The 20,439-nt window shown below is 33.3% G+C and overlaps 1 protein-coding gene and 1 pseudogene across 1 annotated transcript; both read right to left on the bottom strand.

Moving 5' to 3' along the window:
• Window positions 1-7,600: 7,600 nt before the first annotated feature.
• On the bottom strand, window positions 7,601-8,296 carry LOC147487048 (uncharacterized). The gene has a single exon (XM_086573922.1). The coding sequence runs from the start codon at window positions 8,294-8,296 to the stop codon at window positions 7,601-7,603; it is 696 nt and encodes a 231-aa protein (XP_086430048.1).
• Window positions 8,297-16,774: 8,478 nt separating this feature from the next.
• LOC147487047 (patellin-6-like) lies at window positions 16,775-20,107 on the bottom strand (annotated as a pseudogene).
• Between the last annotated feature and the right edge of the window lie 332 nt (window positions 20,108-20,439).

Raw genomic sequence — 20,439 nt, 5'->3', positions numbered from 1 at the left:
TCTAGGAACTGTAAAACCTTCAGGTTGGACCATATAAATGTCCTCCTTGATTGTACCATTCAAAAAGGCGGTCTTTACATCCATCTACCAAATCTCATAGTCATAATGAGCAGCAATCGAAAGAAGGACTCTAATGGACTTAAGCATAGCCACTGGCAAAAAAGTTTCCTCATAATCGATACCCTCTTTTTGAGTAAATCCTTTCGCCACCAGTCTCACTTTAAAAGTCTCTACCTTTCTATCGACTCCTCTTTTCCTTTTGAATAACCATTTATTCTTAATAGGCTTAATATTTGGCAAAGGATCTACAAGTTCCCAGACATTGTTGGAATACATGGACTCCATTTCCGATCTCATTGCTTCAAGCCATTTTCTTGAATCAATGTCAAAAATTGCTTCTTCGTAGTTCATTGGATCTACATCCTGATTATCTGATATAACAGAGAAAGTTTCCCCTAATAGGATTAACTTTTCTGGAGGTCTAATTGCCTTCCCACTACGACGAAGTACTGGAGTAGGTTTAGGTAAACTCGGAACTTCATTTGGAAGGTTTTCATCTAAACTAGGAGTTAATTCAGATTGAACATTACCAGGTGATAAGTGCTCAAAAAGTGCTATTTAACCCTCGATTATGCCTCTTGTTTAGCCATCTTAGTGGACTAATAGTGTTTATAAGTTGTGTTTTAAGATTCTACAGGTGAAAAAGAGAGTTTTGTAGAATATTAGAGAAAATGGGGTAAAACGAAGCAATTCGGAGCATTAAGGATCACATGGGAGGCCCGTGGACAATCATGGAGAAGGCCAAAGAATTGGAGCTGTTAAAGATGCGACTTGGACCTATATTAAAGTCTATTTGGAAGCCCAAGGCCAAAGGATTCGTTGCTTGGACCAAAGCCCGCAAAAGAGGATAGAAGGATAGAGCAGAAGAGAGAAAATCGGCTTATCGTCTGGGACGATGGATCGAGAGCGTCCAGACGCATTGATTGAGTCTGGGACGATAGATCGAAGGTCCCGACGCATTGATTAAGTCTGGGGACGCATGAATAATGCGTCCGGCATGCATGAATCGACAATTGTGGCCAATTCCTTCTCGGTTTGAAGACGAAGTCGGGACTCGGAAGAAGTCTATTTGTATTAGGAAATAAATGACGGTTTGGAATGCTTCTAGAGCTCATTGTAACCCCTAAAATAGAGGACCTAAGTGCCTCATGTAATTGGCCAATTCACTTATATTCTTGTCTCCTTAACTTGAGGCAGAGAGAGATTAATAATAAAAGACCGGTTTTAACTAGCTGAGTCTTAATAAATTAGTCTTTCTAGTCTTATGTTCTTCAATTCTTCTTCTTCTTGTTCTTCCTTCTATATGGAAGGCTAATCTTCTCCTTCAAGGGAGGAGATGAAGCCGCTGTCTTAAGGTTTAATGATTCTTCCTGGTTCATGGTGTTCTTCAATCAGGTTAGTTCTTTATGTTTGTAGTTATTAGTTCCATTGCCCACACCAGGGGATGGAAGTATAGAATAGGGTTTATGTTTTGCAATATTAATATCATGCTAGTGTTCTTTACTTTTCTTCTAGTAGTGTAATTCTTTAGAGTTAGGGAAGTATTCTTTGTGTTGCCTTAGAAGGGGTAGCTCAGGGAGGTGGTTGCTAGGGGAAGTATTCTTTGTGTTTGCCTTAAGTGGTGATTCATTGAATGGCTACCCTATTAGGAAGTACTCCTTGATGTTGCTCTTGGTAATACATTGAATGGCTGCCCGAGCTTACATAAAAGGAAAGAAGATATTAATAGCATAAACATAGGAATAACCTTAAGTAGAATAAATTGTTAACGATGTTTCGTCCAAAAGGGCATCGGCACTCGCTCGATTGCCTAATTGTAGTCTACTTGTAAGAACAACCATGAAGCAGAAGGTCATAGATTAAAAGTATTGGTGGATTCTAATCTCTTGAATTCTCTCTCTTATAAATTCTCAATAGTTTAGTTAGTTTAACTTAGTTTAGCATTAGAATCTACAATCTCTACTATATTAGTTTTTAATCCCTCAAACCCCCTTTCCGGTCCTGTTCTTCACATAACATACACTTAAAAGTGGAACGATACCCTACTCATCCTTTACTTATTGAGGGATAGTTAGGTTTTGATACGCTTCTCTTTTGTTCAACGACCATCATCTATCTACACCATACCACATCTACACACTCAAAAAGAGGAAGTGTCACCAGGAGTATCTGCCGTCATTTCTTCAATGACCATTTCACTACGAGGTTTTCGTTTCACAATATAATCTTCCTCAAGATACTTAACATTTGTACTCACAAACACTGTTTGTTCTCTTGGATTATAAAATAAACCACCTCGAGTTCCTTTTGGATACCATATAAACATACATACTTCAGTTCTTGATTCTAACTTGCCAGTCTTTCCTTTGAGTACATGCGCAGGACAGCCCCATACATGTATGTGGTGTAAACTAGGCTTTCACCCAGACCATAACTCCCTAGGAGTTTTAGGAACTGACTTAGAAGGAACCAAATTCAAAATATATATCGTTGTTTTTAAGGCGCATCCCCAAAAAGATATAGGTAGAGTTGAATAACTCATCATGGATCAAACTATATCCAATAAGGTTTTGTTCTTTCTTTCAGAAACCCTATTCTGTTGTGGAGTTCTTGGTGCACTTAATTGAGACAAAATCCCATTTTGCATTAAGTACTCTTTGAACTCATCTGAGAGGTATTCACCACCTCGATCTGATCAAAGTGTTTTAATTAGTTTACCATTTTGCTTTTCAGCTTCTGCTTTGAATTCTTTGAACTTTTCAAAAGATTCAAACTTTTTGTGCATCAAATACACATAACCATACCTTGAATAATCATCAGTAAAAGTGATAAAATATTCAAAGTTATCTCTTGCTTTCACATTAATGGGTCCACATACATCGGTATGTACTAACTCCAATAACTCTGTGGCTCTTGACCCTTTAGCTTTAAAGGATCTCTTAGTCATTTTTCCTTCTAAGCAAGACTCACAAGTTGGGAAAGGTTCTAAAGAAAGTGAACTTAAACTCCATCTTTCACCAACCTGTCAATCCTGTTTAGATTGATATGACCAAGTCTTAAATGCCATAAGTATGTTGGATTAAAAGAAGTTGACTTCCTCTTTTGAGGCAAGACCTTTGATGAATTACCAACAACAGTATCATTTATTTCTAGCATAGGAGAAAGTATATAGAGACCATTTTCTAAACTACCAGAGGCAATAAACTTTCCATTTAGTCTGATTACAACCTTTGAATCAAACGAAGTGGAATATCCTGACTTATTAAGTGCAGAAACAGAAACCAAATTTCTCCTTATCTCTGGAACATAGTAACAGTCTTCTAAAACCAACATTTTCTCACCTAATGCTAAACAATAAACTCCTACCAATACTGCGGCAACCTTTGCCTTTGTACCCAGTGTCAAGTACACCTCTCCTTCATTCAACATTCTTGTTTCCTAAAACCCATATAATATATTACAAACGTGGTTAGTGGCCCCTGAGTCCACACACCAGGTGTCAGAAGGAAAAACCAACAAATTGGTTTCAAGAATAAAGGATTGCATACATTCTTTATCTATTTGTTTCAAAAACAAATACTCCCCACAATGCTTTTCACAATAGTAACAATTACCTTTTGTTTTAGCCCAACTTTCAGCAGTCAAGATAGATGCTAAGGGATTGAGAATTGATTGTGACATATCTGGAACAATTACATATACATAAAAATTATTATAATGTATTTAATATTGGTTTTAGGAATTTAATAAACCAATTACCCGCTTATATAATAACAATACAACACCATTCATATTGTATTAATAAGACAAATATAAGCAATGGAAACCTAATACTTATAAATAATCTCTTATCCATAAGGCATCAAAATTATTCAACTTAATCAGGCAAGTTCTTCTAGACCCATCAATTTTACATACATGTAATATGATTTCCATTATTATTCTTTTTGCTACTAAAATATAATTGCACAAACCGTAGGGCTGTCAACTATATTTCAGCCAAGTCTACCATCATCATAATTCATTAATGTAACTGTGAGATAATGAATCTGTAAGAGAAAACACTCCCACTAGCCATATATGAATTTTCCTTCTTAAGAATAGACAATAGGCAAAAATATTTTAGCATGCAATTAATTTATTCATAGGGATCATATTAATCATATCTAAAAATATAATTTCTATGGAATTGATAATGGTGTAGCAAGGGATTCAATTCGTAAATTAAATGCCTTTACCAATCACCTAGAAAATAAATTCAACTATAATGTTTTGTGGGTATTACCTACATACCATAAAGATCATCTCCACAAAATTTGAGCTCATTTAAAATAAGTATGTACTTCTAAGATCCGGCCTATATACTATGAATGATAGTGATAACTTCCAAACTTAAGCAAAAAAAAACCACATAGTTGTTTATGCAAAACCTGTCTGCTGTACTTGTGTTACATATATCTCCTTATGAGTCAAGACAAAAGAGTGACATAACAAATCTCGTCTTTTACTATCATGTGGCCCTTATGCAATTTTCAGAAAAATTACCCCTTTCACAAAAGCAAATAACGCTTTCTGCCCTCGTGGTTTAAAGCTTAAGCATAAAAAAACCATGTACAACAAGTACAAAAGGCATGCACTAAAGGACAGATAGAAAATTAGTTTAAGAGAGTCTTTTAAGAATATTTTGGACTCCTAAGACAGAGGCATAATATTTTTAGTTTTTACACCCAAGTTTGGCCAAAACCAGAATTTGACACATGTTTAACTACTTTTTGAAACAATTGACAAAAATATCCTATTTAATTATTTGCAACTACTTCTACAATATGTGAAACAACGAGATTTCCTCTCTCATAATCTCTTAAAAAATTCATAAATTGTAAATGTATTTAAGTTATTTTGAAACTCAACATTTTAAAATATATATTTTAAAACATATATTTAAGTTATTTACTCCAGGCTTCTAGGCCTTTGGATAGTACTTTGTGGAGCAATACACCAGTACATTTTGCTGTTATGAGTGGCCTAGATTCAATACACCACTGGAATTATCAAGTAGCAATATATAAGAATTGAACTACTACAACTGAAATGGCATTGACAGTTTTGCAAATTTAAAGAAAGAAACATAGAATATTCGAATAATAAATGAAAGAATAGTACATTTTGATCAATAAAATGGATATACAAAAGTAAACACTGTTCATCTTTTTCATCAGTATCAAATTCTCAAAAATTATATTCAAATAAAAAAAAGAAAATTTTTTTTCCGTAACTAGGAGGAGAAGCTGGAATTGACATAAGCACGGTCAGCATCTTCAGCAGTTCTTGGGTCTCTTATTTACTTTGTGGAGCAATCCACGTACCTTCTTCTAAATTCTATTCAAACCCAAAATCTACTCTTTTTGTTATGGTAGTTATCTTATCTACTTGTAGTTATATTATTCAATCTTATTCTGGTAGTTATCTTATATACAGGTAGTTATCTTGGAAGGGTGAAAAAGAGAATAAATTATATTAAAAAAATAACAGGTGGCGGCCTGTTCTCGAGTCAAAAGCTTAGATTCTAAAGATTTTATATAAAAAAACACTTGCGGGGGATAAAAACAATGCAGGGGTATTAAAACCCAAAAATATTATAGGTAAGGGCTTTTGAGTTGTTTTTTTTTTAAATGAGACTCTCTAGCCCAATTTCACAGAGTCCCTAAAACATTAACAGCAAGCACTCACATCCATATATCACTATATCAAGACAAAAGATGCCTATGACTTAATAGTACAGAAACTATGCACTTTTCTTCAAAGAAAAATTTCGTCCTTTATCAGCATGTGGTCCCATAAAAAAAACACATTAATTAAACTAACATCTTATGTTAACAACGTTAATATATCTTTTCTTTTCTTTTCTTTTTCAATTTTAAATAGTATGTTCCAGTTAATATATCTTTTCTTTTCTTTTCTTTTTCAATTTTAAATAGTATATTCCAATACAAAAAAAAATTAACCTTTATTTCTTAGAACATGCAGATCTGAAATTACCTTATATCATATATATATGTACAATAAAAAATTTAAAAAAAAAAAAAAAAAAAAAATTTGATTATTCTATTAAAAGCAAATCAAAAATAGATTATAGCATGACCCGCTCCGATACCACTTGTTGGGATTACTTTAATCCTACATCTTTAGCATGCTAATTTATTATTAATCAAAAAAGAAATTAAAAGAAAAATACCTTCAAAGCTACCGAAATTGGAGATTGACAGTAAATAGAAACTTTCCAAAGCTGAATCCAAATCACTTAGTCTTCAACCTTCTAGTAGTATTCACCACACAACACACCACAAAACACTTTTGCTTTTCTCCTACTTTTAGTTGTACTTTTCCTAGAAAGACTAATGGTCCCTTTCTCCAAAATGTCATTATCTTATATAGAAAAATTTTGAGAATACGTAAGTGTGTGTATAGTGGGATCCACTTAGGATTTCAAGTCTTATCTTAAGAAGACAAGTCCTTGTCATACAAGTACTTGTACTTGATATATTAAAATACTTTTAGTATATATCTCTTTAATATGGAAACTGCCCATTAACAAATCCATATTTACAATAAGGCCCTTGGAACTTTCAAGAAAGTCCTTACCTACCATTAATTATATCTAAGTCCCTCCACCTTACTTGCATTCATAATTAGACCATTGGGAATTTGTTCTTCACTGTCACACCCATGTCTAATTGACCTAATTTGACATTTAACATTAATTGAGCATTAAGAAACTATTTCTTATACTGTCCGGGTTTTAGCTCAATTAGTTATGTCACAATTTCCTACTACATAACTCCGTAGAGTGGTGGATCCTTTATTAGAATTCATGATTCAAGACGTCCTACATTCATTACCCAAAACGTCAAGTCTAGTATATGAATAGACATTACTTTTTAACATCTCAAAGTAATAAATTTGAGACACAATGAATTTTCACAATTCCTCAAGTCTAGGGATTAATTAGTAGAGTGAGATTTGCACACTAACCTTAACAGCGAATTTATAGTGTGTTCTCACTTTGATCCCCTCAGTGTCAGTCATGTGACTACACCAATATACAAACTTAGAGTCAATATCAAATGATTGAGATATCATTATCCTATCATATAGCAGTTATGTATATTACAGTCTTATAAGTGAAGTGTCCGACTTCACCCCTAACTGTGAGTATTCTAGGTAAATAGATACAATATCAAATCTCCCGCACATGACTCTTCATATGCTTGATTGTTCTAATTCTATTACCTATGGAACTTATGGTTTCATCATATGATATTAGCTCACCCATACGCATAATAATAAGATTCGCGTATTTAATTAAACATCATCATGTATAATCAATAAATGTTCATTAGCTTTGTAAAGGCCAAATATCCCAACAGAAACAACCTATCCACTTGCTTCCCCTCTCTCTGCAGTAACCCTTCTAGCCCAAGATGGGTTTACTGTATTTGGGTTTGTTCTATATGTACACTTTGTTGTAGCATGCCCAAATTTATTGCATTTTTACACAGGATGTAGGTTTCCATGAGCACTCCACCCCAACTGTAACCTCTCTTCCCTCAACCTTAAGATTAACAGTACTTTGGAATTTGTGGTTAACAGTGATCACAACACACGCACGAGCAAAAGAGAGTCTTTTCCTTTGCGCAATAGCATCGTCCATAAACAATGGATCCCCTACCAGGCTAACCACATAAGAAAGGCCATCTAAGGTCCATAAAACTTTAGGAACATCACTTAATTTTACCCATATAGGAACAGTAGATTCCTTGTTTCTTTGTAACTCCACTTCAATTGACCAAGGTTTAAGAATAAAAACTCTACCTGCAATGAATACAGGACCTTCATCAAGCACCATCTTTCTGTCCTCATTGTTAATGAAGTTGATGTAGAACAACTCCTTGTCTGTTGTAATCTCAAATCCGGCTTTTAGCTTCCACATTTTGGTTAGGTAATCCTTTACAAATGGAAAGGAGAGTCTTTTATCTAGAAAATACCCAACCAAGTACTCATCCCATTGTTGCTTACCTTGTTCCACAATATTGCTAGGAACTTCAGCCACTCCATCTTGTAGTAATGGAGAAAAACTCTTCAAGGCAGTTGTTGTTCGATTTGTACCCGCACCACTAAAAAGAGAGCTCCACGATGTTGATGTGGTGTTAATACTACTTGTCTGATCACTAGCCATGAGGATAAGAGCAAGAATCTAAAGAATTTGGCAGATTTGTCTTCTTCTTCCTTGATTGGTTTTTGAACTTACCCAATAAAGAAGGTTTTGGAGGGAAAGGGAGGATAAGATTTGCCTACCAACTATTTTTTTACTCCAAAAAGAAAATAATTGGTACACCAGATCGGGAATTACAATATATAAATATTAAGAGTTACCGTAGCTAAAAACATAATTCTTTAGAGTCCTACTTACTATAAACATCTAGCCAAAAACCAAAATAGAGTCTTACTTACTATAAAACAAAACTTGCCAAAAACAAAAAATTGCCAAAATCGAAAAAGGCTAAGAGATATTATTACACTAAACCACCGAAATAAAATAACAGTTTACAAAGTTTGTTCCTTGACTTCCTTCGCCACTTCACCCATGTTACTTCTCTTCACGTCATCATCAGGAAAAAAAAAAACACACACACACACACACAAACTCCTGAAAAAATAGCCACTTCCAAGCAAGCCACTCCCCCTTTAGCTTTTCTTCAGTAACAGGTACCTCTTTGTTAATGAAAGTTTTTATGAGGTTGATATTTTTACTTCTTGGATAATTATTTGAACCATATGAAATTCAATCTCTGTAGTCTATAGTCCATTATTCACGTATCTGTATTTTCAAAGCTAAACACTAGATATCAGTACAAATTATTCATGTCTCACTTTGTTATAGCAAATGTGATCGCGAGCCTGGATTTTTTGCAATTCTCAGTACTTTCTCAACTTCTGATTGTAGGATTCACCAAGTAGATTGTGCAAAAGAGTGACACTCATCCAAGTCTTCTTCAATAAGCTTCTTCAAATAGTGGACATATATAACATGTACCCTTTATTCTTTAATTATTCTCTAAAACAAGGGAGAGGAATATTAGTTATTCGAAGTACTGCTTTAGTTTGAGAGAATGAATATTTTGTAACTTTTGATATTTATTTCTCAATTTCTTTTTATACAATATTTAAAGTTTATACAAAATTACTTCTAAAGTTATTAATTTTATTCTTGCAATGGAATTATCCTATTAAGCTGGATCATTAGTGACTTTGAAGGTAATTTACCTACTACCGTAAGCACAACTATTTACATTCATTCTTTGTGGAATGCATGTGTTAATGGTTCAAACTCTTACTTGATGTGAAGCCACTGTAGTTAATGAACTTTTAGTGATGTATTCTGAACTTAACATAGTCAAATTATAAAACTAATGTGTTTGGTGATGAATGAAATGTGTGAGGAGTGAGGACTGCTGCACTTTGAAGTAAATTCAATAGATGGGATCCCTCCATAAGTATCGAATCAAGATAGCGGCCAGTATATTATTAGGCAAAAAATGATTATGAAACATTATGAAGCGTATTAGATATATTGAATTTTCTAAATGCACCAACTGTAAAGGGTTTGTTTGACGTGTCCCTGAAATCCTTTCTTTTACTAAAATTATGTTAGTAAATAATGTCCTTCAATTGTTAAATATATATATATATTTTTTTATAATAATATGACTTCTTCAAGCAAGATCCTTTGATCTGTTGTAAAGATGTTTATTGATTTTTATGTTCTGATACTAACTTAGTTGTCTTGAGTATATAATGCATGTGTTGTTAATTAATATATACGTATCCTTATTCTAATAGTTTAAGATCTGATTCAAAATCAACTTTTTATGATTCAAGTTCCAGATAGTGTTCCCATTCCAAATTAGCTCATGGAATGCTTTTCCGAGTACATTTGTGTTGTGTATTGTTAGACATATCACATCAATTTCATCAGATAGAGTGATATTTTGAAAAAATCTTTTGTTTTTTAAGTACTAGGGAAAGTGGGAAACACATTGCACCCCAACACACCGAAACAACGAAACTTCCTTAAAGATTTTGAGATTTTATACTATCAAACGTTTAGTAATTTTGAAATTGTTGGCTATGGCATTAGGCCGATGAATATGAAATTATGTCATTGTTGTGGACTTCATAAGACATATCCATGCTGTCTTGGCTTATGGTAATGGCTGGAAGATAGTATCTCAATGTCTTAGTCTTCGTAAGCTTCCTTAGTTTGTTATTGCCCACCTATGCCTTCTTTTTGTTGTTGTTTGTTTGGGTTGAGTTGTTCTTATATTATATGGTGTTTTTGTTCATAGGGCTGGAGACATCCTTGGGAGAGTCATGGTGATTATGCACATGGGCATGGGCATGGAAATGAGTATGAGGTATGACATGACCATTGGTTCTTTTTCTAAGGTCATAATATGTGAGTTCTAATGGGTTTAATTGATTTCAAAATAGCATATGTAGGTACCACTATCAGAAAAAAGGATATATCAAAGAAAAAGATATATGTGGGGAGATTATATAAAAGAACTTTCATCTATAATACTACTAAGGACATGTTTGTTTTTTAGCTAAAATGTATCTTTTATGTTTGTTTTTTCAGGCTTCCCACTGAATTTTAGATTTTCTCAAAGTTGCAAGTAATGGTTGTATCTAAAAGTCGCGGCAGTGCGTGTTTCTTCTTTGTATTAATCTGATTTTGGACCTGCATTTAAAAAAATATATATCATAATAAACTTGGTTACAAACGTGAAGCGTTATTTGATTTCCATTAACCATGTCGAACTTCGAGATTTGTTATACAAGTCGAAGATTTTTTTATTTTTTTTTTTTTTTTTTTTTTTTTTTTTAATTTGGCAGGTAGCATGTCTTCACGAGTATTATCACTGTCCTTTCTCTACTTTATATGTAAGATATATTTTTGAGATAATAATTGTTAGACAATTATATTTTCTTATTCCTACATTTCATGTCTAATCTATCTAATAAAAAACAATAGTGTGGGGCCTGCAGGGCCTCCATCCAATGGTTGTCATTGTCTTTTAGCAAGTTGTAACATGGCAGATTCAAGTGTTTGGAGAATTTATGCAATTTTGTTAAGTGTAATCAATACCATGGGATCTGTCCAAAAATCATCCAAAAATCAACAATTGCGGCTGGGCTTATAAACTGTTCGGCTAGCCCATAAACTGTTGGGCCTCCAATTGATTTGGGCTTATAGATAATGGGCAATTAGGATGGCCTTGCACTGAAGGCGATGAGTTGTCGGGGTAGCGCCGCAAACACGTTGAGGTCTCGCGGGTTGTAGGCACGGGCATACCTTAGTGAATAAATAATTTGTCTCCCAAGTTACCCCAATTAAGATGAAATGGGTTTCACTTGAAACAACACGTAAAATGGTAAAAGAAAGAAAAACCTTTTCGAAATGGTGCACTAGTATTAATATGACACATACTGGTTCATTTTAGATGCCAAAAGAATAGGGAAAACCACAACCAATTTTTTTAATTGGTGTAAAATGGTATATTTAAACATGACGTTTAATTTAAAAACTTTACCCATAATGACAATCGAGTGGCATCACCATGGGTCTCTCTCCTAACCATATCGCTCTATTTCCCAAACCGAGCAATATTAGAGGCTCCTAACAAAAAGGAGGGGTTAATATTTAGTAACACCTCCCTACATTTGTTTAATTCTCCCTTTACTATTCTTATATTATTATGACCTTCCCAAATTCTAATTTTATAAACAAATAATAATGAAAACAAAAAGCAAAACAAAAGAACCAAAAAACCTAAACCAACAAATCCAACACCAAATACAGAAATAACAAAAATGAAAAAAGTTTTATCAAAACCCACGAAGTCTACCTTTGAATAAAAAAAAAAAACCCCCCACGAAGCCCTTTCTTTTCAGTCGCTCAGTCTCCATATCCCTATTTTGATGCCTTGCCAAAAAAAAAAAAGGAATCTATTCAAGTCAATCTCTTTCACTTTCTGTCGAATAATAATTGGGTATGTTTTTTTTATTAGAATTTGTTGGTTTTGTATTCCTTCACTTAACTTTAGAGTTCCGAATTATTTTGTTGCACCCAATTGATTTGAATTGCTACATGTTTGATTCTTTATTTGACTTTGTGTTTGAAAATTTGAAGTTCTAAAATCTAATTAGTTCTACTAATAAATTAGTTTGACAGTTAATAGTTGCGTGGGAGCTTTAAATTTTGTGTAGTCATACCATAAAGGCAAAAACCCATAGATAATCGTGTGGTTAGTATCTTAGCCAAAAGATTTTGATCATACTGTTGTTTGTTTGAGTACTAATTAGTTGCCCATCGATACTACAAAACATATATTGAGTTTGGATTTGGTCTTTATTCTACTATGTTGTTGTTTTTTAAACTTTTGCATTTTTTACCAGTGATTTGTGAGGAATAGGTGCTTCAGATATACGACATGAACTTGATTGATTATTTGACATCACCTGTGTAACAATATCTCTCGGCTGTTCAACAAGACGTTTGGGATCCAATTGATTGAAACAACAGTTGAGGTACTTTATCAGTTTTTTGTGGTTTACCCTGTATTGGTTAAGATTAGTTGGAACTCTTTTAGTGATAAAGATGTAATATTGGTACCTCAACCGTACTATATATCCAAACCATTTTATAACTTGCAAATAAATGTTCAATAGATTGGCTTTTCCTTTTTCAAGGAAATGGAAGTCAAAGACGTTGGTAACGAAAGACACGCATTTACTTAAGATTAGCTTTGTAGGTATGAGCAATGTTACGAATTTGTATGTTGATTGTTGATTTTTCCTTAATTTATGTTTTGATACAAAACGAAGTTGGTATACGCCTTTGGTTTGGTGGGGTTGAGATAAATTACCTAAGATCATGTTTCTTTTTTGTTGACACCCCATCCTCTTCATCATCAATTCTTATTTTTCGAAGTCTCACATTTAGTTCAAAGGTTCGTTCAGCAACCTTGAGCCATTTCTTATCTTCCCCTCTTTTAATATATTTTTTATGGTTCTCTGAAATTATTTCACAGGGTTTTGAGTTCTCTGAGAGTGTGATTTGGGGATTTCTTTGCAATTTTCAGAGCCAAGTTGTGTGTTTTTTGACATTTTCGATCTTCTTTATGATATTGAGTTTTTAGGAATTGCAAATGGAAATTTGCATTGCTTCAATGTACGACTAAAGGTAAAAAAAAACACACCATCCACATCATTCTCTTCTTTTAACGTTAATATAGCTTAGTGTTAATGATAAGGTAGCAAGTCAGTTCTCTACCTATAACTTAAAGATACGGAATCAAGTATCTTGGGAGCTGGCAGACTAGGTATTAAAGGCTTGCAGTCAGTTCACAAAGCAGTTTTTGGATGATCCTACGGTGATAAATCAGTTTCTTTCAAGAGTCCTACTTAATCTAAAAAATTTGCCAAAATCACCACCGAAATAAAAACCCCTGCTTTTCCCCTCTTCACAACAAGAAAAAACCCCTTCCGACCTCTTCACGCCATCCAAATATGAGAAGACAAAGCTTGTATAAATAAATATTTGAAAAAACCCTCCAGCTTTTGGTGTTAATGGAAAAGGTAAGCAATCAGCTCACATAGCTTTGCAAGTCAGGTCTTTGATCATTTTCAGTTTCATTTTAGTATTGTGTTTCGACTTTCAACCTCAATACAATGCAAATATGGCAATTCTTTTTTTTTCTTTTTTTTTAAGCACCGTTTGTGTGGGGATTGCTCTTGCACAAGTTATGCTTTTCTTACAATAAGCTTCCTTATCGACTGGAGTGACAAGGTAGAAAAATTGGGATCAGCTTGCATCCTATCGAGAAATATATTAGTTGAAGGTGAAACTTCTACTGCCCCTTTGATTTAAGGTTTTTATGTTAATTGATTTATCGTGTGTTATTAGATTGACTGTAAATTTTGATGGTTATTAAACTTGCAATTAAACGTGATTCAAATTGTATTAAAGCAAAATTTGATTATACTAAATCACTGCTAGCATGAGGAAGCTTAAGTAATTCATTCTATTCAAAACTACAACCATGAGGTCATTGGTTTAAGTCCATCCAAAATTCATTAGTTTTGTTATTGTAGTACACTTTGTGTCTAATGCATAGTACAAAATATCAGGATATGGCAAAATATCGACCTCTGATTTATGGATATGTATCGTGGATATATCCCCCTGTGTGAGGATATATTACATTAGGGCATCTGCAAATATTGTGGATACATCGAGATATATCGACAAATATCCACAGACTATGTGTAGGTATTTATGACTGCAAATATCGTGGATATATTGCGATATATCGACAAATATCGATAAATATCCACAAATCAACTATATTTTCTTTGAATATGGTCATTGTAAAGGTTGAATTTGATTAGTCGTTGTAAAGTGTGAATAATGGTAATAGGACTACGTTCAATTTTAATTAAATAAAATCAATGATAAATCATAATTTTTTTTTATAAAATTCAGAAGAGTCTCTTTTGTATTTTCGATATTTAAAACACGTAAATCCTGTCATAACCTGAAAATCAAAACAATACAATTTTCATTGATCAACCTTTCCAAGATATGTATATATATACTCCACTACTCCACTTTAACAACAAAATAAATATTACATATATACAAGTTACATATCCACTTCCAAGATATCCAACAAACACATAAATAACATTATATATCTACTTCCACAACAAAATACATTAAATAAAATAAAATAAAGTTACACTAGATATATGAAATAAAATATTTGATTTTACACAAAATGAAATTACAGTACATGAGATACAATAAAATATCCCATGAGCCCTTCTCGCAGAACCTCTGGTACTTATCTCTAGATAGTTGCCGAGCCATCCCGAACTCGTAGTCATCCTCGTCTGAGTCTTCTCCAGGAGGGTGTGCATACATGGCAGCTCTATAATGTTCTTGAGCTTTGTTTTTTTTTTTTTTTTCATCCCAAACTCAATCATTTGTCTGAACATATCTCAAATTTCCTTTCACATTTCGAGCATTTCTCAACATTTTTGCTCTTACTTTAAGCCTTGTAATGCCACCTCCAGCTAAAATCTTATCACAGTATTTGCATTGTGTCCCATTTTTATTTCCAGAGATACAGATAGCATGGTCCCACCCGATATCAAATCCCTTTGACATTTCTACTCTTGTTTAACACAAACGAGAATAATTTAATATATACATCAAAAAAATAATTAAATTTGATGATTCCTATTTTAAAATACATGGATCAAATACATAACTGTCTCGACGAATGCCAAAACAGTTAAATAACATTTACACTTAAAGAAACCAACAACTTAGATCATCTCAAAACGAATAAAGATAAGCTCCAAATAGTACCCCTATAAAATAAATGAAGTTCCAACCCTAATGATGCACAATGAACCTATTAGTCAAAATTGCTCAAAAACAAATTCTACTCTATTTTTAGGTCACCAAAAACTATCTTTTGAACCATGTCGTTCCAAATGAAAACCACTATCTAAAAGTAGGTTACAAACAACGTACAAAACGTTCAGGAATGATTAAAGAAGCTCTTAGTTCATTTCTAAAAATATCTCTCAAATTAGGTTCATGCACATAAAAATAGAACACTGTAGGTTTTCTAGCTGAGTTACCAATAAAATAACTTTTCCTACAGTTATCCAAATGACACCTCACTTGATTATTTGAAAACTATGATATATACAATTACTTTTTCATGTACAACCCGGTGTCCCAATCTCAGCCTAACTAGAAGTAATTATAGCGCGAACTTGGTAACAATCCAAATTTTTAGCAAACGAAAATTCTTACGGGCAATCTTTGGGATAGCACAACTCTTTCCATAGATATCCAAAAGCATCGAGGCTTTTTGCGTTAAACTTCTAACACATAGAACTTACTTCTTTAGGTTTTACAAAAAAACTCGATCACATTCTAAAAAGGCAAAAACTTGGCTCGAACACTGCACAAAAACTGATTTCTGACGCACTGTTTTTCTGTCAACCCAACTTCACGGTGCCATATCTATCTCCACAGGCCTCGGAACGCATTGAGGCCAATTGGGTTAGAAAGTAGACTCATGGGTCTTACTTTTTCATGTTTTACCAAAAGCCTATCTCTCCTTCTAGACATATCAAAACTGAGGTCTAATATTGTGCAGAAACTGTTTTTCTGACTAGCAAAATTTTCTGGCGCGTAGTATTTTGGAGTGCATATCTTTTTCCACCCACATCCAAATTGAACGAGGCTTGCTGCGTTGGATAGACGACTCACTAAACTATCATCCAGAATTGGATTCAATCAAAAAGACCAAGATTCCACTTTTATATGAAGTTTCAAATATCACTGTAGGAAAACTGTTTTAATACGATCACACTAAACTTAAAGTTGTGTATCAAAGATAAACTCTTCGAGACTAACTTTTCATGCATCCCCATCTCAATCACCATCCGACATCAAGTACCAACTACCTAATGACAACCCATATAGTTCACACAATAGACACCACATTAGAAACAAGGTATCCGCACCAAGAAAAATGCTAGTAAAACAAATATGATAGAGCAAAGGATCCACATCATGGATTAACAAATTTAACTAATTACATCATAAGACAGTTGCCATGTGATTCACTTAATACCAGGTTTTACATCTAAGCATTTATCTCTACCGCCATTGCAAAACACGAAATGGGGAATTTATTTAAGACTAATTGTGTATAGTATACCGATTTGCGCACAAAGTATCTATAAGCAGCAACCTTCTTTCTCCGAGAACTTGTATTATTGATTGAGAGAACCATCTTACCAGCTTCTCTAGGTGTGAAAGAATTGTGAATTGGTTATTCCAGTGTAGCAATCCTTTTTGGCTTTTCTATGGCAATTGTGTAGCTTCCCTCCATAATTGGTATGAATTCAGCACTATATTCCACTTCCCATCCTCCCACCATTATATCCCAAGTTATTGTAGCACCACACTAAGAACAATGTAACAATTCAAAACAATCAAAAGTGGTCAGTTAACTTAACCTAGCTCAGTTTTCAAATTAGAATCAACCAAAAACTATGAAGTAAAAGGTTCAGGTGATAGGGATCCATATTTAACAACCAAAAATTATTACGTCTTTGATGACTATAATAGTAGTGCCTAGGAGACACGAGGCACCCATTTGGCCCAAGCCTAAGGTGCCTTAGGTGCTCTTATGCCTGCATTTAACCTTAATGTACTCAACTTAGAACTCAAATTAACATCTTTAACACATGAATACCTCAATTCCATCAATTTCAAGGTTCACTTTCTCTCCTCCTCTAACATTAAACTCGGATGCTGGTTTAGGCGGACCTTCCTCTAGTTCGTTTGGTCGACCAAGTCCATCATACTGGATTGGCACATTCTCAGGTTTTATAAACCTAATCACTAGTAATTGATAAATTTAGATCAATTACATAAACTAAAAGAAGTACCAAAATTAAGCTAGAGCAACAATATTTAAAATCCTAATCAGGTTTGCACATAATAATTAAGTAATGTAAATTCATTAATGGGAAGATCTTTCAAATTCAAAAAAATGGGTCTATCTGAAAAGGAAGTGGACAAGGAAGGTTTCAAGTTAAAGAAATAGCAACCCTACCACCAATGACCAAACTACCAAGACCATTCAAAAAAATTTTGTTTTTTTTTTAAACAATACAACATGGTGGAAGCTACAAATTTGTTTTAACATTTCTGGCGATGATTAACTTACTTGTAAAGGGTCTCAGTAGCATTCCCTTCCTTAGATATCACAAACTTGCTCTTAGTTCTTTAAGTAAAGAAAGGACTAAACATGGAATACAACATAGTAAAGTAGCATGGAACATTAATAAAAACCTGCATCACCGAAACTCACATTAGAAACACTGAGATTCTAAGCAGATTCAATTTCAAAAAGAAGCACTTACCTTTCTAGCAACCATTTCAAGATAATTATCTTGAAACAAAGACAAAATTTGGCTAGAAGCAACTTTCAGTTCTCTCTTGGGCATATCTTTGAGATCAATAACTTGAATAATTGAGTTCACTCCACCTGTCTTGAAATCCAAAAGACTGGTCCCTTTTTCAAGAATTTGAACTCTCCGTCTAAGAAATTTCTTAAGCCAAAAATTCTTTCGACTTTCTCTATCGCTATATCGATGAAATATCGCGATATATCTATAAATATCGTCGATAGTTACACTAGTATTTATCCAATTGAATATCGTGATATTTCTGTATCCATCTCTAATTTCTCGATATATATCATGATATATCGCGACATTTTGTATTATGGTCTAATGTATAATCATATATGTGTTAATGCATCATATTTATCATATTGATATATATCAATTTTCTTTCACTTATCTATGCATCAATATTGCTATATACACATGCATGTCAATTATTTAGATAAGAAGGCCTTCGCCTTCAAGCCTACGATTAACAAGTGAATGCACCATGAAACAGGAATAGAGAAGTTAAAGCTACGAATACATTGGTAAATTTAGCTATTTCTTATACTAAAAACAAGCAATGTGCTTACAGGAAGCACTTGGTAATATTGAAAATGAACTAAGTTACATTATTTGTTTTTGGCGACTATTTCTCGGATTTCTTTGGTTGAATTCAATTCTTCTAGGTCTAGCACTATTTTTTCACTTATTTTACATGGTTTTATAACTTTTAAGTTGCAATGTGTTTCTCGAAGTTGCAAAGAATAATAATTAGCTAATTAGGTTTATTATGGATTGTTTTTTAGAAGTAGGAATGGATAATTCTTTTCCCCTTTTTAAGTATTATGTGACTTTGATTTCTCATGCTTGCAGTATGGTTTTGCAAGGAGAGGATTGATCAAGAAGAAGTTTGTTCAAAACCCATCTCAAGTCTTCCAGTTTGCAAGAGCACAATTTGGGGTTTCAAAGACATTATGTAGTAGAAGATGATAGCCTTCAAATTTTGTTGATTCAAAAATCTAAGGTGAGAAATTTGGTTTCTTTTAGGATAATTACTATTTAATTGATTTTGATTTTGATATTTTTCCATCTCTGATTTGATGTTAGGGATATACATATCAAGATTAAATTAAAGTTCTTAAGCTTATATTGTTGCGTTGGTTATATTATGGAAATAATATATAAGTTCATTGGTTCTAAAGAAACTTGACATTAGCAGTTATGAATTTAACATAGTTAGATTAACATAATATATAAGTTCATTGGTTCTAAAGAAAGAAACCACTGTAGTTAAAGAAATTTTTGTGATGTATTATGAATTTAACATAGTTAGATTATAAAACTAATGTGTTTGGTGATGAATGAAATGTGTGAGGACTGCTGCACAAAATTCAGTAGATGGGATCCACCCGTAAGTATCAAATCTAGGTAATGGTCAGTATATTATTAGACCAGACAATGATTAATGATTGTGAAGCATTATGAAGTGTATTAGATGTATCATATGTATAGAGTTTGTTTGACGTGTCCCTTAAATCCTTTCTTTTACTAAAATTCTGTTAATAAATGATGACCTTCTACTATTTAATATATTTTTTGAAATAATATGACTTCATTAATTAATAGTGTGAAGGACTGAATAGCACATATGAAACAAACAATGACTAGGTACATATGCTTATTGATAGTGTATGAGTACCATGCGTTGCAACCTTGGATGCGATCGATTTTGATTGATTGGGTAGTGAGTCAGTGACTAATCAGTGACTCTGATAGAGCACCCTAGAGAAACCTGAATTGTGAAAATTGTTTAGAAGGGCATGATTTTACATTGGTTGACAATTGTATGTATGTTCAGAGAGCTTCATTGAGTACTCAATCAGAGTTTGATAGCCATTAGCACAAGGGAGTATAACCTGGGTTTGATAACCATTGCATAAGTATGATAGCTCAAGTTCTGCTCCAAGTTATGAGTCTCTAATCTCAATAGCTCTTGGACTGATCCAAGTGTTGTTTCTTAATTTCCTAATAAGAAAAAAAAACAACAAAAACAACAGCATATTCCTAACTAATTGTTTTTAATTTTCAAGTGGGACCTTCTCTTTCCCAAGAATGGATGTTGAGGATGCACATTACTTGCTTTCAGGGTAGTGAGATGGTTTCAAGGTATGGATATATCTTATTAATGAATAATTTCTAGAATAGTTGAGTCATGCTTAACATTTCAGTTAAAAGTAATGCACAAGATGGAAGACACGTGCATAA

This window comes from Coptis chinensis, chromosome 7 (genome assembly GCF_015680905.1).
Source record: "Coptis chinensis isolate HL-2020 chromosome 7, ASM1568090v1, whole genome shotgun sequence".
Lineage (NCBI taxonomy): Eukaryota > Viridiplantae > Streptophyta > Magnoliopsida > Ranunculales > Ranunculaceae > Coptis > Coptis chinensis.
Note: the sequence above shows the minus strand (reverse complement) of the source record. Positions and strands in the feature narration are given on the sequence as shown.